The sequence below is a fragment of the Pseudophryne corroboree genome, chromosome 7 (genome assembly GCF_028390025.1).
Source record: "Pseudophryne corroboree isolate aPseCor3 chromosome 7, aPseCor3.hap2, whole genome shotgun sequence".
NCBI classification, from domain to species: domain Eukaryota; kingdom Metazoa; phylum Chordata; class Amphibia; order Anura; family Myobatrachidae; genus Pseudophryne; species Pseudophryne corroboree.
Window position 1 is genome coordinate 513365565 of NC_086450.1, and position 17889 is coordinate 513383453.

At 48.3% G+C, this 17889-nt stretch overlaps 1 protein-coding gene across 1 annotated transcript in view; it reads right to left on the reverse strand.

Moving 5' to 3' along the window:
- Positions 1–17518, reverse strand: part of LOC134945914 (cytochrome c oxidase subunit 6A, mitochondrial-like) — a 49547-nt gene extending 32029 nt beyond the window's left edge. The window contains exon 1 of the mRNA XM_063935473.1: positions 17328–17518. Within this exon, the coding sequence (XP_063791543.1) occupies positions 17328–17412 (85 nt within the window). The 5' untranslated portion in view covers positions 17413–17518. The remainder of the gene's footprint in view (positions 1–17327) is intronic.
- Between the last annotated feature and the right edge of the window lie 371 nt (positions 17519–17889).

A 17889-nucleotide genomic window follows, 5' to 3' on the forward strand; every position in this document is an offset into this window, starting at 1 on the left:
CTGAGTATGGGAGTACTCTGTGTGTATGTGAGTACTCTCTGTGTGAGTACTCTGTGTATGTGGGTACTCTGAGTATGGTGTACTCTGTGTGTATTAGGGTACTCTGTGTGTATGTGGGTACTCTGAGTATGGGAGTACTCTGTGTGTATGTGGGTACCCTGTGTATGTGAGTACTCTGTGTGTACATGGGTACTCTGTGTATGTGGGTACTCTGTGTGTATGTGGGTACCCTGGGTATGTGAGTACTCTGCGTGTACGTGGGTAGTCTGTGTGCATGTGGGTATTCTGTGTGCATGTGGGTACTCTGTGTGTAAGTGGGTACTCTGTGTTTAAGTGGGTACTCTGTGTGTACGTCGGTACTCTGAGTATGGGAGTACTCTGTGTGTATATGGGTACTCTGTGTGTATGTGGTTACTCTGTGAGTATGGAAGTACTCTGTGTGTATATGGGTACTCTGTGTGTACGTGGGTACTCTGAGTATGTGGGTACTCTGTGTGTATGTGAGTACTCTGAGTATGGGAATACCCTGTGTGTATGTGGGTACTCTGTGAGTATGGGAGTACTCTGTGTGTATATGGGTACTCTCTGTGTATGTGGGTATTTTCTGTGTATGTGCGTACTCTGTGAGTATGTGGGTACTCTGTGAGTATGTGAGTACTCTCTGTGTATGTGGGTACTCTGTGAGTATGTGGGTACTCTGTGTGTATGTGAGTACTCTCTGTGTATGTGGGTACTCTCTGTGTATGTAAGTACTCTGTGTGTATGTGAGTACTCTGTGTGTATGTGGGTACCCTGTGTATATGGGTACTCTCTGTGTATGTGGGTATTTTCTGTGTATGTGGGTACTCTGTGAGTATGTGGGTACTCTGTGAGTATGTGAGTACTCTCTGTGTATGTGGGCACTCTGTGAGTATGTGGGTACTCTGTGTGTATGTGAGTACTCTCTGTGTATGTGGGTACTCTGTGTGTATGTGAGTACTCTCTGTGTATGTGGGAACTCTGTGTATGTAGGTACTCTGTGTTTATGTGAGTACTCTGTGTATGTGGGTACTCTGAATATGTGGGTACCCTGTGTATGTGGGTACTCTGTGTGTATGTGGGTACTCTGTGTGTATGTGAGTACTCTCTGTGTATGTGGGTACTCTCTGTGTATGTGAGTACTCTGTGTATGTGGGTACTCTAAGTATGTGGGTACCCTGTGTATGTGGGTACTCTGTGTATGTGGGTACTCTGTGTGTATGTGGGTACTCTGAGTATGGGAGTACTCTGTGTGTATGTTGGTACTCTGTGTGTATGTGGGAACTCTGAGTATGTGGGTACTCTGTGTGTATGTGAGAACTCTGAGTATGGGAATACCCTGTGTGTATGTGGGTACTCTGTGAGTATGGGAGTACTCTGTGTGTATATGGGTACTCTTTGTGTATGTGGGTATTTTCTGTGTATGTGCGTACTCTGTGAGTATGTGGGTACTCTGTGAGTATGTGAGTACTCTCTGTGTATGTGGGTACTCTGTGAGTATGTGGGTACTCTGTGTGTATGTGAGTACTCTCTGTGTATGTGGGTACTCTCTGTGTATGTAAGTACTCTGTGTGTATGTGAGTACTCTGTGTGTATGTGGGTACCCTGTGTATATGGGTACTCTCTGTGTATGTGGGTATTTTCTGTGTATGTGGGTACTCTGTGAGTATGTGGGTACTCTGTGAGTATGTGAGTACTCTCTGTGTATGTGGGCACTCTGTGAGTATGTGGGTACTCTGTGTGTATGTGAGTACTCTCTGTGCATGTGGGTACTCTGTGTGTATGTGAGTACTCTCTGTGTATGTGGGAACTCTGTGTATGTAGGTACTCTGTGTTTATGTGAGTACTCTGTGTATGTGGGTACTCTGAATATGTGGGTACCCTGTGTATGTGGGTACTCTGTGTGTATGTGGGTACTCTGTGGGTGAGTACTCTGTGTGTATGTGGGTACTCTGAGTATGGGAGTACTCTGTGTGTATGTGAGTACTCTCTGTGTGAGTACTCTGTGTATGTGGGTACTCTGTGTATGTGAGTACTCTGTGTGTACATGGGTACTCTGTGTATGTGGGTACTCTGTGTGTATGTGGCTACCCTGGGTATGTGAGTACTCTGCGTGTACGTGGGTAGTCTGTGTGCATGTGGGTACTCTGTGTGCATGTGGGTACTCTGAGTATGGGAGTACTCTGTGTGTATGTGGGTACTCTGTGTGTATGTGGTTACTCTGTGAGTATGGAAGTACTCTGTGTGTATATGGGTACTCTGTGTGTACGTGAGTACTCTGAGTATGTGAGTACTCTGTGTGTATGTGAGTACTCTGAGTATGGGAGTACTCTGTGTGTATGTGGGTACCCTGTGTATGTGAGTACTCTGTGTGTACATGGGTACTCTGTGTATGTGGGTACTCTGTGTGTACGTGGGTACTCTGTGTGTATGTGAGTACTCTGTGTGTATGTGGGTACCCTGTGTATGTGAGTACTCTGTGTGTACGTGGGTACTCTGTGTGTATGTGAGTACGATATGTGTATGTGGGTACCCTGTGTATGTGGGTACTCTGTGTGTATGTGAGTACTCTCTGTGTATGTGGGTACTCTCTGTGTATGTGAGTACTCTGTGTATGTGGGTACTCTAAGTATGTGGGTACCCTGTGTATGTGGGTACTCTGTGTATGTGGGTACTCTGTGTGTATGTGGGTACTCTGAGTATGGGAGTACTCTGTGTGTATGTTGGTACTCTGTGTGTATGTGGGAACTCTGAGTATGTTAGTACTCTGTGTCTATGTGAGTACCCTGTGTATGAGAGTACTCTGTGTGTATGTGGGTACTCTGTGTATATGGGAGTACTCTGTGTGTTTGTGGGTACCCTGTGTATGTGGGTACTCTGTGTGTATGTGGGTACTCAGTGTGCATGTGGGTACTCAGTGTGCATGTGGGTACTCTCTGTGTTTGTGGGTACTCTCTGTGTGTATGTGGGTACCCTGTATGTGGGTACTCTGTGTGTATGTGAGTACTCTGTGTGTATGTGGGTACTCTGTGTGTATGTGGGTACTCAGTGTGTACGTGGGTACTCTGTGGGCACTCTCTGTGTATGTGGGTACTCTGTGTATGTGAGTACTCTGTGTGTATGTGGGTACCCTTTGTATGTGGGTACTCTGTGTGTATGTGGGTACTCAGTGTGCACGTGGATACTCTCTGTGTATGTGGGTACTCTCTGTGTATGTAAGTACTTTGTGTGTATGTGAGTACTCTGTGTGTATGTGGGTACCCTGTGTATATGGGTACTCTCTGTGTGTGTGGGTATTTTCTGTATATGTGGGTACTCTGTGAGTATGTGGGTACTCTGTGAGTATGTGAGTACTCTCTGTGTATGTGGGTACTCTGTGAGTATGTGGGTACTCTGTGAGTATGTGAGTACTCTCTGTGTATGTGGGTACTCTGTGTGTATGTGGGTACTCTGTGTGTATGTGGGTACTCTGTGTATGTAGGTACTCTGTGTTTATGTGAGTACTCTGTGTATGTGGGTACTCTGAATATGTGGGTACCCTGTGTATGGGGTTCTGTGTGTATGTGGGTACTCTGTGTGTGAGTACTCTGTGTGAATGTGGGTACTCTGAGTATGGGAGTACTCTGTGTGTATGTGAGTACTCTCTGTGTGAGTACTCTGTGTATGTGGGTACTCTGAGTATGGTGTACTCTGTGTGTATGTGGGTACTCTGTGTGTATTAGGGTACTCTGTGTGTATGTGGGTACTCTGAGTATGGGAGTACTCTGTGTGTATGTGGGTACCCTGTGTATGTGAGTACTCTGTGTGTACATGGGTACTCTGTGTATGTGGGTACTCTGTGTGTATGTGGGTACCCTGGGTATGTGAGTACTCTGCGTGTACGTGGGTAGTCTGTGTGCATGTGGGTATTCTGTGTGCATGTGGGTATTCTGTGTGCATGTGGGTACTCTGTGTGTAAGTGGGTACTCTGTGTTTAAGTGGGTACTCTGTGTGTACGTCGGTACTCTGAGTATGGGAGTACTCTGTGTGTATGTGGGTACTCTGTGTGTATGTGGTTACTCTGTGAGTATGGAAGTACTCTGTGTGTATATGGGTACTCTGTGTGTACGTGGGTACTCTGAGTATGTGGGTACTCTGTGTGTATGTGAGTACTCTGAGTATGGGAATACCCTGTGTGTATGTGGGTACTCTGTGAGTATGGGAGTACTCTGTGTGTATATGGGTACTCTCTGTGTATGTGGGTATTTTCTGTGTATGTGCGTACTCTGTGAGTATGTGGGTACTCTGTGAGTATGTGAGTACTCTCTGTGTATGTGGGTACTCTGTGAGTATGTGGGTACTCTGTGTGTATGTGAGTACTCTCTGTGTATGTGGGTACTCTCTGTGTATGTAAGTACTCTGTGTGTATGTGAGTACTCTGTGTGTATGTGGGTACCCTGTGTATATGGGTACTCTCTGTGTATGTGGGTATTTTCTGTGTATGTGGGTACTCTGTGAGTATGTGGGTACTCTGTGAGTATGTGAGTACTCTCTGTGTATGTGGGCACTCTGTGAGTATGTGGGTACTCTGTGTGTATGTGAGTACTCTCTGTGTATGTGGGTACTCTGTGTGTATGTGAGTACTCTCTGTGTATGTGGGAACTCTGTGTATGTAGGTACTCTGTGTTTATGTGAGTACTCTGTGTATGTGGGTACTCTGAATATGTGGGTACCCTGTGTATGTGGGTACTCTGTGTGTATGTGGGTACTCTGTGGGTGAGTACTCTGTGTGTATGTGGGTACTCTGAGTATGGGAGTACTCTGTGTGTATGTGAGTACTCTCTGTGTGAGTACTCTGTGTATGTGGGTACTCTGTGTATGTGAGTACTCTGTGTGTACATGGGTACTCTGTGTATGTGGGTACTTTGTGTGTATATGGGTACCCTGGGTATGTGAGTACTCTGCGTGTACGTGGGTAGTCTGTGTGCATGTGGGTACTCTGTGTGCATGTGGGTACTCTGTGTGTAAGTGGGTACTCTGTGTTTAAGTGGGTACTCTGTGTGTACATCGGTACTCTGAGTATGGGAGTACTCTGTGTGTATGTGGGTACTCTGTGTGTATGTGGTTACTCTGTGAGTATGGAAGTACTCTGTGTGTATATGGGTACTCTTTGTGTACGTGGGTACTCTGAGTATGTGGGTACTCTGTGTGTATGTGAGTACTCTGAGTATGGGAATACCCTGTGTGTATGTGGGTACTCTGTGAGTATGGGAGTACTCTGTGTGTATGTGGGTACTCTGTGTATATGGGTACTCTCTGTGTATGTGGGTATTTTCTGTGTATGTGCGTACTCTGTGAGTATGTGGGTACTCTGTGAGTATGTGAGTACTCTCTGTGTATGTGGGTACTCTGTGAGTATGTGGGTACTCTGTGTGTATGTGAGTACTCTCTGTGTATGTGGGTACTCTCTGTGTATGTAAGTACTCTGTGTGTATGTGAGTACTCTGTGTGTATGTGGGTACCCTGTGTATATGGGTACTCTCTGTGTATGTGGGTACTCTCTGTGTATGTGGGCACTCTGTGAGTATGTGGGTACTCTGTGTGTATGTGAGTACTCTCTGTGTATGTGGGTACTCTGTGTGTATGTGAGTACTCTCTGTGTATGTGGGAACTCTGTGTATGTAGGTACTCTGTGTTTATGTGAGTACTCTGTGTATGTGGGTACTCTGAATATGTGGGTACCCTGTGTATGTGGGTACTCTGTGTGTATGTGGGTACTCTGTGGGTGAGTACTCTGTGTGTATGTGGGTACTCTGAGTATGGGAGTACTCTGTGTGTATGTGAGTACTCTCTGTGTGAGTACTCTGTGTATGTGGGTACTCTGAGTATGGGTGTACTCTGTGTGTATGTGGGTACTCTGTGTGTATTAGGGTACTCTGTGTGTATGTGGGTACTATGAGTATGGGAGTACTCTGTGTGTATGTGGGTACACAGGGTATGTGAGTACTCTGTGTGTACATGGGTACTCTGTGTATGTGGGTACTCTGTGTGTATGTGGGTACCCTGGGTATGTGAGTACTCTGCGTGTACGTGGGTAGTCTGTGTGCATGTGGGTACTCTGTGTGCATGTGGGTACTCTGAGTATGGGAGTACTCTGTGTGTATGTGGGTACTCTGTGTGTATGTGGTTACTCTGTGAGTATGGAAGTACTCTGTGTGTGTATATGGGTACTCTGTGTGTACGTGAGTACTCTGAATATGTGAGTACTCTGTGTGTATGTGAGTACTCTGAGTATGGGAGTACTCTGTGTGTATGTGGGTACCCTGTGTATGTGAGTACTCTGTGTGTACATGGGTACTCTGTGTATGTGGGTACTCTGTGTGTATGTGGGTACCCTGGGTATGTGAGTACTCTGCGTGTACGTGGGTAGTCTGTGTGCATGTGGGTACTCTGTGTGCATGTGGGTACTCTGAGTATGGGAGTACTCTGTGTGTATGTGGGTACTCTGTGTGTATGTGGTTACTCTGTGAGTATGGAAGTACTCTGTGTGTATATGGGTACTCTGTGTGTATATGAGTACTCTGAGTATGTGAGTACTCTGTGTGTATGTGAGTACTCTGAGTATGGGAGTACTCTGTGTGTATGTGTGTACCCTGTGTTTGTGAGTACTCTGTGTGTACATGGGTACTCTGTGTATGTGGGTACTCTGTGTGTATGTGGGTACCCTGGGTATGTGAGTACTCTGCGTGTACGTGGGTAGTCTGTGTGCATGTGGGTACTCTGTGTGCATGTGGGTACTCTGTGTGTAAGTGGGTACTCTGTGTTTAAGTGGGTACTCTGTGTGTACGTCGGTACTCTGACTATGGGAGTACTCTGTGTGTATGTGGGTACTCTGTGTGTATGTGGTTACTCTGTGAGTATGGAAGTACTCTGTGTGTATATGGGTACTCTGTGTGTACGTGGGTACTCTGAGTATGTGAGTAATCTGTGTGTATGTGAGTACTCTGAGTATGGGAATACCCTGTGTGTATGTGGGTACTCTGTGAATATGGGAGTACTCTGTGTGTATGTGGGTACTCTGTGTATATGGGTACTCTCTGTGTATGTGGGTATTTTCTGTGTATGTGCATACTCTGTGAGTATGTGGGTACTCTGTGAGTATGTGAGTACTCTCTGTGTATGTGGGTACTCTGTGAGTATGGGAGTACTCTGTGTGTATGTGGGTACTCTGTGTATATGGGTACTCTCTGTGTATGTGGGTATTTTCTGTGTATGTGCATACTCTGTGAGTATGTGGGTACTCTGTGAGTATGTGAGTACTCTCTGTGTATGTGGGTACTCTGTGAGTATGTGGGTACTCTGTGTGTATGTGAGTACTCTCTGTGTATGTGGGTACTCTCTGTGTATGTAAGTACTCTGTGTGTATGTGAGTACTCTGTGTGTATGTGGGTACCCTGTGTATATGGGTACTCTCTGTGTATGTGGGTATTTTCTGTGTATGTGGGTACTCTGTGAGTATGTGGGTACTCTGTGTGTATGTGAGTACTCTCTGTGTATGTGGGTACTCTGTGTGTATGTGAGTACTCTCTGTGTATGTGGGAACTCTGTGTATGTAGGTACTCTGTGTTTATGTGGGTACTCTGAATATGTGGGTACCCTGTGTATGGGGTACTCTGTGTATGTGGGTACTCTGTGTGTATGTGGGTACTCTGTGTGTGAGTACTCTGTGTGTATGTGGGTACTCTGAGTATGGGAGTACTCTGTGTGTATGTGAGTACTCTCTGTGTGAGTACTCTGTGTATGTGGGTACTCTGAGTATGGGTGTACTCTGTGTGTATGTGGGTACTCTGTGTGTATTAGGGTACTCTGTGTGTATGTGGGTACTATGAGTATGGGAGTACTCTGTGTGTATGTGGGTACACAGGGTATGTGAGTACTCTGTGTGTACATGGGTACTCTGTGTATGTGGGTACTCTGTGTGTATGTGGGTACCCTGGGTATGTGAGTACACTGCGTGTACGTGGGTAGTCTGTGTGCATGTGGGTACTCTGTGTGCATGTGGGTACTCTGTGTGTAAGTGGGTACTCTGTGTTTAAGTGGGTACTCTGTGTACGTCGGTACTCTGAGTATGGGAGTACTCTGTGTGTATGTGGGTACTCTGTGTGTATGTGGTTACTCTGTGAGTATGAAAGTACTCTGTGTGTATATGGGTACTCTGTGTGTACGTGAGTACTCTGAGTATGTGAGTACTCTGTGTGTATGTGAGTACTCTGAGCATGGGAATACCCTGTGTGTATGTGGGTACTCTGTGAGTATGGGAGTACTCTGTGTGTATGTGGGTACTCTGTGTATATGGGTACTTTCTGTGTATGTGGGTATTTTCTGTGTATGTGGGTACTCTGTGAGTATGTGGGTACTATGTGTGTATGTGAGTACTCTCTGTGTATGTGGGAACTCTGTGTATGTAGGTACTCTGTGTTTATGTGAGTACTCTGAGTATGTGGGTACTCTGAATATGTGGGTACCCTGTGTATGGGGTACTCTGTGTATGTGGGTACTCTGTGTGTATGTGGGTACTCTGTGTGTGAGTACTCTGTGTATGTGGGTACTCTGAGTATGGGAGTTCTCTGTGTGTATGTGAGTACTCTCTGTGTGAGTACTCTGTGTATGTGAGTACTCTGAGTATGGGTGTACTCTGTGTGTATGTGGGTACTCTGTGTGTATTAGGGTACTCTGTGTGTATGTGGGTACTCTGAGTATGGGAGTACTCTGTGTGTATGCGGGTACCCTGTGTATGTGAGTACTCTGTGTGTACATGGGTATTCTGTGTATGTGGGTACTCTGTGTGTATGTGGGTACCATGTGTATGTGAGTACTCTGCGTGTACGTGGGTAGTCTGTGTGCATGTGGGTACTCTGTGTACATGTGGGTACTCTGTGTGTAAGTGGGTACTCTGTGTTTAAGTGGGTACTCTGTGTGTACGTCGGTACTCTGAGTATGGGAGTACTCTGTGTGTATGTGGGTACTCTGTGTGTATGTGGTTACTCTGTGAGTATGGAAGTACTCTGTGTATATATGGTTACTCTGTGTGTACGTGGGTACTCTGAGTATGTGAGTACTCTGTGTGTATGTGAGTACTCTGAGTATGGGAATACCCTGTGTGTATGTGGGTACTCTGTGAGTATGGGAGTACTCTGTGTGTATGTGGGTACTCTGTGTGTACGTGGGTACTCTGAGTATGGGAGTACTCTGTGTGTATGTGGGCAGGGCCGGCTCCGGGGCTTCTGGCGCCCCGGGCGGCATTAGGGGGCGTGGCTTTGTACAGGGGGCGTGGTCATTTACGCCCCCTGTACAAACTGAATTGATGTGCGGTGCGCGATGACGTCATCGCGCACCGCACAGTAAAGGACCTCTCCAGGAAGGGAAACTAGACGCGTACGCGTCTAGTTTCCCTTCCCAGCGGCAGCGGCCGGGTGCTGCGGGCAGCGGGCAGCGGGGGGCACACACCAGCAGCGGATCTTGCCCTGGTGCGGCGCCCTCCGGAAGGCGGCGCCCCGGGCAAAAGTACTGCTTGCCCGTGGCAAGATCCGCTACTGTATGTGGGTACTCTGTGTGTATGTGGGTACTCTGAGTATGGGATTACTCTGTGTGTATGTGGGTTCTCTGGGTATGGGAGTACTCTGTGTGTATGTGGGTACTCTGAGTATGGGAGTACTCTGTGTGTATGTGGGTACTCTGAGTATGGGAGTACTCTGTGTGCATGTGGGTACTCTGTTCCCTATCTGCGCATCTGCTGCTCCCCAGTTCCTCTCTCCAGTCCTCACCCCCTTGTGTCCTCCTCCCGCCCGTCTCCTGGCCCCTCCCAGCTCTCTGACCCCAGACCTACATTGCTGTGACACAGGATCATGCAGCCGATGTGGGTCATTGGGTCAACAGTAACTCCGTCAACCGTTATTGGTCAACAGTGACTATGTCGACGCGGTTATCAGTTCGACATGAGAAAGGTACATGAGGGTTTTTGTTTTTTTAAATTGTGTCGTTTTCTTGGTAAAGTCACCAGGAACCCCAATAAGTGCTTCATGTCCCCTCGCACGGGTCGCTTCACTCGCCATACAGGTCACTATTCCCAATCCTAGTCCATGTGGATCGGAAAGTATGAAAAAGTTAAAAAAAATTAAAAATAAAATGTGAAAAACTTGTGTCGACCTTTTCATGTGTCAACCTTTGACATGTCGACCTAGCGACCATGTCACCCTAACGCATGTTGACCAAAAGTGGTCGACCTAAAGACCGGATACCCATGCAGCTCACCAAGAGCCTCTGCACTCTGCACGCTGGACCAGTCTCACTATGTAGCACCTATACCTGTGTACCACACTCCTATTTCCCCATACAGTGCAGGCTGCGAGCAGGGCCCTCCTACCTCTATGTCTCTATACAGTGTAAGCTGTGAGCAGGGCCCTCCTACCTCTATGTCTCTATACAGTGTAAGCTGCGAGCAGGGCCCTCCTACCTCTATGTCTCTATACAGTGTAAGCTGTGAGCAGGGCCCTCCTACCTCTATGTCTCTATACAGTGTAAGCTGTGAGCAGGGCCCTCCTACCTCTATGTCTCTATACAGTGTAAGCTGCGAGCAGGGCCCTCCTACCTCTATGTCTCTATACAGTGTAAGCTGTGAGCAGGGCCCTCCTACCTCTATGTCTCTATAGAGTGTATGCTGCGAGCAGGGCCCTCCTACCTCTATGTCTCTATAGAGTGTAAGCTGTGAACAGGGCCCTCCTACCTCTATGTCTCTATACAGTGTAAGCTGTGAGCAGGGCCCTCCTACCTCTATGTCTCTATACAGTGTAAGCTGTGAGCAGGGCCTTCCTACCTCTATGTCTCTATACAGTGTAAGCTGTGAGCAGGGCCCTCCTACCTCTATGTCTCTATACAGTGTAAGCTGCGAGCAGGGCCCTCCTACCTCTATGTCTCTATACAGTGTAAGCTGCGAGCAGGGCCCTCCTACCTCTATGTCTCTATACAGTGTAAACTGTGAGCAGGACCATTCTACCTCTATGTCTCTATACAGTGTAAGCTGCGAGCAGGGCCCTCCTACCTCTATGTCTCTATACAGTGTAAGCTGTGAGCAGGGCCCTCCTACCTCTATGTCTCTATACAGTGTAATCTGTGAGCAGGGCCCTCCTACCTCTATGTCTCTATACAGTGTAAACTGTGAGTAGGGCTCTCCTACCTCTATGTCTCTATACAGTGTAAGCTGTGAGCAGGACCCTCCTACCTCTATGTCTCTATACAGTGTAAGCTGCGAGCAGGGCCCTCCTACCTCTATGTCTCTATAGAGTGTAAGCTGTGAGCAGGGCCTTCCTACCTCTATGTCTCTATACAGTGTAACCTGTGAGTAGGGCTCTCCTACCTCTATGTCTCTATACAGTGTAAGCTGTGAGCAGGGCCCTCCTACCTCTATGTCTCTATACAGTGTAAGCTGTGAGCAGGACCCTCCTACCTCTATGTCTCTATACAGTGTAAGCTGCGAGCAGGGCCCTCCTACCTCTATGTCTCTATACAGTGTAAGCTGCGAGCAGGGCCTTCCTACCTCTATGTCTCTATACAGTGTAAGCTGTGAGCAGGGCCCTCCTACCTTTATGTCTCTATAGAGTGTAAGCTGTGAGCAGGGCCCTCCTACCTCTATGTCTCTATACAGTGTAACCTGTGAGCAGGACCCTCCTACCTCTATGTCTCTATACAGTGTAAGCTGCGAGCAGGGCCCTCCTACCTCTATGTCTCTATACAGTGTAAGCTGCGAGCAGGGCCTTCCTACCTCTATGTCTCTATACAGTGTAAGCTGTGAGCAGGGCCCTCCTACCTTTATGTCTCTATAGAGTGTAAGCTGTGAGCAGGGCCCTCCTACCTCTATGTCTCTATACAGTGTAAGCTGTGAGCAGGGCCCTCCTACCTCTATGTCTCTATACAGTGTAAGCTGTGAGCAGGGCCTTCCTACCTCTATGTCTCTATACAGTGTAAGCTGTGAGCAGGGCCCTCCTACCTCTATGTCTCTATACAGTGTAAGCTGCGAGCAGGGCCCTCCTACCTCTATGTCTCTATACAGTGTAAGCTGCGAGCAGGGCCCTCCTACCTCTATGTCTCTATACAGTGTAAGCTGCGAGCAGGACCCTCCTACCTCTATGTCTCTATACAGGGTAAGCTGTGAGCAGGGCCTTCCTACCTCTATGTCTCTATACAGTGTAACCTGTGAGCAGGGCCCTCCTACCTCTATGTCTCTATACAGTGTAACCTGTGAGCAGGGCCCTCCTACCTCTATGTCTCTATACAGTGTAAGCTGTGAGCAGGACCCTCCTACCTCTATGTCTCTACAGAGTGTAAGCTGCGAGCAGGGCCTTCCTACCTCTATGTCTCTACAGAGTGTAAGCTGTGAGCAGGGCCTTCCTACCTCTATGTCTCTACAGAGTGTAAGCTGTGAGCAGGGCCTTCCTACCTCTATGTCTCTATACAGTGTAAGCTGCGAGCAGGGCCCTCCTACCTCTATGTCTCTATACAGGGTAAGCTGTGAGCAGGGCCCTCCTACCTCTATGTCTCTATACAGTGTAAGATGCGAGCAGGGCCCTCCTACCTCTATGTCTCTATACAGTGTAAGCTGCGAGCAGGACCCTCTTACCTCTATGTCTCTATACAGTGTAAGCTGCGAGCAGGAACCTCTTACCTCTATGTCTCTATACAGTGTAAGCTGTGAGCAGGGCCTTCCTACCTCTATGTCTCTATACAGTGTAAGCTGTGAGCAGGGCCCTCCTACCTCTATGTCTCTATACAGTGTAAGCTGCGAGCAGGGCCCTCCTACCTCTATGTCTCTATACAGTGTAAGCTGGGAGCAGGGCCCTCCTACCTCTATGTCTCTATACAGTGTAAGCTGCGAGCAGGACCCTCCTACCTCTATGTCTCTATACAGGGTAAGCTGTGAGCAGGGCGCTCCTACCTCTATGTCTCTATACAGTGTAAGCTGTGAGCAGGGCCCTCCTACCTCTATGGCTCTATACAGTGTAAGCTGCGAGCAGGGCCCTCCTACCTCTATGTCTCTATAGAGTGTAAGCTGTGAGCAGGGCCTTCCTACCTCTATGTCTCTATACAGTGTAACCTGTGAGCAGGACCCTCCTACCTCTATGTCTCTATATAGTGTAAGCTGCGAGCAGGGCCCTCCTACCTCTATGTCTCTATAGAGTGTAAGCTGTGAGCAGGGCCTTCCTACCTCTATGTCTCTATACAGTGTAACCTGTGAGCAGGACCCTCCTACCTCTATGTCTCTATACAGTGTAAGCTGCGAGCAGGGCCCTCCTACCTCTATGTCTCTATAGAGTGTAAGCTGTGAGCAGGGCCTTCCTACCTCTATGTCTCTATACAGTGTAACCTGTGAGCAGGGCCCTCCTACCTCTATGTCTCTATAGAGTGTAAGCTGTGAGCAGGGCTCTCGTACCTCTATGTCTCTATACAGTGTAAGCTGTGAGCAAGGCCTTCCTACCTCTATGTCTCTATACAGTGTAAGCTGTGAGCAGGGCCCTCCTACCTCTATGTCTCTATACAGTGTAAGCTGTGAGCAGGACCCTCCTACCTCTATGTCTCTATACAGTGTAAGCTGCGAGCAGGGCCCTCCTACCTCTATGTCTCTATACAGTGTAAGCTGCGAGCAGGGCCTTCCTACCTCTATGTCTCTATACAGTGTAAGCTGTGAGCAGGGCCCTCCTACCTGTATGTCTCTATAGAGTGTAAGCTGTGAGCAGGGCCCTCCTACCTCTATGTCTCTATACAGTGTAAGCTGTGAGCAGGGCCCTCCTACCTCTATGTCTCTATACAGTGTAAGCTGTGAGCAGGGCCCTCCTACCTCTATGTCTCTATAGTGTGTAAGCTGTGAGCAGGGCCCTCCTACCTCTATGTCTCTATACAGTGTAAGCTGTGAGCAGGGCCTTCCTACCTCTATGTCTCTATACAGTGTAAGCTGTGAACAGGGCCCTCCTACCTCTATGTCTCTATACAGTGTAAGCTGTGAGCAGGGCCCTCCTACCTCTATGTCTCTATACAGTGTAAGCTGCGAGCAGGACCCTCCTACCTCTATGTCTCTATACAGTGTAAGCTGTGAGCAGGACCCTCCTACCTCTATGTCTCTATACAGTGTAAGCTGCGAGCAGGGCCCTCCTACCTCTATGTCTCTATACAGTGTAAGCTGCGAGCAGGGCCTTCCTACCTCTATGTCTCTATAAAGTGTAAGCTGCGAGCAGGACCCTCCTACCTCTATGTCTCTATACAGTGTAAGCTGCGAGCAGGGCCCTCCTACCTCTATGTCTCTATGCAGTGTAAGCTGCGAGCAGGGCCCTCCTACCTCTATGTCTCTATACAGTGTAAGCTGCGAGCAGGGCCTTCCTACCTCTATGTCTCTATACAGTGTAAGCTGTGAGCAGGACCCTCCTACCTCTATGTCTCTATACAGTGTAAGCTGTGAGCAGGGCCCTCCTACCTGTATGTCTCTATAGAGTGTAAGCTGTGAGCAGGGCCCTCCTACCTCTATGTCTCTATACAGTGTAAGCTGTGAGCAGGGCCCTCCTACCTCTATGTCTCTATACAGTGTAAACTGTGAGTAGGGCTCTCCTACCTCTATGTCTCTATACAGTGTAAGCTGTGAGCAGGGCCCTCCTACCTGTATGTCTCTATAGAGTGTAAGCTGTGAGCAGGGCCCTCCTACCTCTATGTCTCTATACAGTGTAAGCTGTGAGCAGGGCCCTCCTACCTCTATGTCTCTATACAGTGTAAGCTGTGAGCAGGACCCTCCTACCTCTATGTCTCTATACAGTGTAAGCTGCGAGCAGGGCCTTCCTACCTCTATGTCTCTATACAGTGTAAGCTGTGAGCAGGGCCCTCCTACCTGTATGTCTCTATAGAGTGTAAGCTGTGAGCAGGGCCCTCCTACCTCTATGTCTCTATACAGTGTAAGCTGTGAGCAGGGCCCTCCTACCTCTATGTCTCTATACAGTGTAAGCTGTGAGCAGGGCCTTCCTACCTCTATGTCTCTATACAGTGTAAGCTGTGACCAGGGCCCTCCTACCTCTATGTCTCTATACAGTGTAAGCTGCGAGCAGGGCCCTCCTACCTCTATGTCTCTATACAGTGTAAGCTGCGAGCAGGACCCTCCTACCTCTATGTCTCTATACAGTGTAAGCTGTGAGCAGGACCCTCCTACCTCTATGTCTCTATACAGTGTAAGCTGCGAGCAGGGCCCTCCTACCTCTATGTCTCTATACAGTGTAAGCTGCGAGCAGGGCCTTCCTACCTCTATGTCTCTATAAAGTGTAAGCTGCGAGCAGGACCCTCCTACCTCTATGTCTCTATACAGTATAAGCTGCGAGCAGGGCCCTCCTACCTCTATGTCTCTATGCAGTGTAAGCTGCGAGCAGGGCCCTCCTACCTCTATGTCTCTATACAGTGTAAGCTGCGAGCAGGGCCTTCCTACCTCTATGTCTCTATACAGTGTAAGCTGTGAGCAGGACCCTCCTACCTCTATGTCTCTATACAGTGTAAGCTGTGAGCAGGGCCCTCCTACCTGTATGTCTCTATAGAGTGTAAGCTGTGAGCAGGGCCCTCCTACCTCTATGTCTCTATACAGTGTAAGCTGTGAGCAGGGCCCTCCTACCTCTATGTCTCTATACAGTGTAAGCTGTGAGCAGGGCCCTCCTACCTCTATGTCTCTATAGTGTGTAAGCTGTGAGCAGGGCCCTCCTACCTCTATGTCTCTATACAGTGTAAGCTGTGAGCAGGGCCTTCCTACCTCTATGTCTCTATACAGTGTAAGCTGTGACCAGGGCCCTCCTACCTCTATGTCTCTATACAGTGTAAGCTGCGAGCAGGGCCTTCCTACCTCTATGTCTCTATAAAGTGTAAGCTGCGAGCAGGACCCTCCTACCTCTATGTCTCTATACAGTGTAAGCTGCGAGCAGGGCCCTCCTACCTCTATGTCTCTATACAGTGTAAGCTGCGAGCAGGGCCTTCCTACCTCTATGTCTCTATAAAGTGTAAGCTGCGAGCAGGACCCTCCTACCTCTATGTCTCTATACAGTGTAAGCTGTGAGCAGGGCCTTCCTACCTCTATGTCTATATACAGTGTAAGCTGCGAGCAGGGCCCTCCTACCTCTATGTCTCTATACAGTGTAAGCTGTGAGCAGGGCCCTCCTACCTCTATGTCTATATACAGTGTAAGCTGCGAGCAGGGCCTTCCTACCTCTATGTCTCTATACAGTGTAAGCTGTGAGCAGGGCCCTCCTACCTCTATGTCTCTATACAGTGTAAGCTGCGAGCAGGGCTCTCCTACCTCTATGTCTCTATACAGTGTAAGATGTGAGCAGGGCCCTCCTACCTCTATGTCTCTATACAGTGTAAGCTGCGAGCAGGGCCCTCCTACCTCTATGTCTCTATATAGTGTAAGCTGCGAGCAGGGCCCTCCTACCTCTATGTCTCTATACAGTGTAAGCTGCGAGCAGGGCCCTCCTACCTCTATGTCTCTATACAGTGTAAGCTGCGAGCAGGGCCCTCCTACCTCTAAGTCTCTATACAGTGTAAGCTGCGAGCAGGGCCCTCCTACCTCTATGTCTCTATAGAGTGTAAGCTGTGAGCAGGGCCTTCCTACCTCTATGTCTCTATACAGTGTAAGCTGTGAGCAGGGCCTTCCTACCTCTATGTCTCTATACAGTGTAAGCTGTGAGCAGGGCCCTCCTACCTCTATGTCTCTATACAGTGTAAGATATGAGCAGGGCCCTCCTAACTCTCGGTCTATTACCCAGTCTGGTGTTACGGTATATACAGTAAGTAAATGATAAATATGAATAATGATCCCTTTCACTTAGTCCGTCATATAGGTTTTCTTCTGGAGCCTTTCCCCCAGCCCTGTCACGTATGACACATGTATGACTACAGTATACAGCGTCTATATAACCTCTGTGCAGATAATGTGTATTTAGAGCCGTCGGTGTCCGGCGGGAACGTTGGGTTATGTTATAGGTCAGTCATTCCCCCGCGGCAGCCATATGTGTCACCGCGACATCTGCAGTCACGCCTGTGATGAATATAATGGCTGCCTGATGCACTGTCTATATAAAACAGAATTCCCGCATATTACAGGCTAGGACTATACCCAGGCCTCTGTTACAGGGACACGGGCATAGACTTCATCTCTCTGTTATCAGGTTCCTACTGGGACCCCTGTGGCCCCCTCCCCCCCACCTTGCCATTACTGTACCCCAGGATGGGAACCGCTGTCAGTGCGCTCAGGGTATACTCACCACCGCCCGGCCCCTCGCCGTGGGAACCTGTCGCCATTTGCCTCCTCAGAACCTGTAGTGACCACCGAGCCCCATGGCTGGTCATTGCGACCACGGTATCTGGCTGCACAGAGGTGACTTGTTGGTGTCTGCGGAGATCTGAGAAGGTCACAGAGCCCGGGGGAGACTATCTGCAGACGCGGCCTTCTGTACTGGGAGCTAGCCAAATATTCTGCTATGTTTATCCCCGAGCCAGCGTATAAACTCCGCACACACACACACTCACTCAGATACACGTATATACACACACCTACAGTATATACACACACTCCTACACTTATATACACACACACACACACACACACACACACACACACACCTACAGTATATATACACACACACACACACACACACACACTCACTCAGATACACGTATATACACACACCTACAGTATATACACACACACACTCATACACTTATATATACACACACACACCTAGAGTACATACACACACTCATACACATATATACACACACACACCTACAGTATACACACACACACACACTCATACACTTATATAT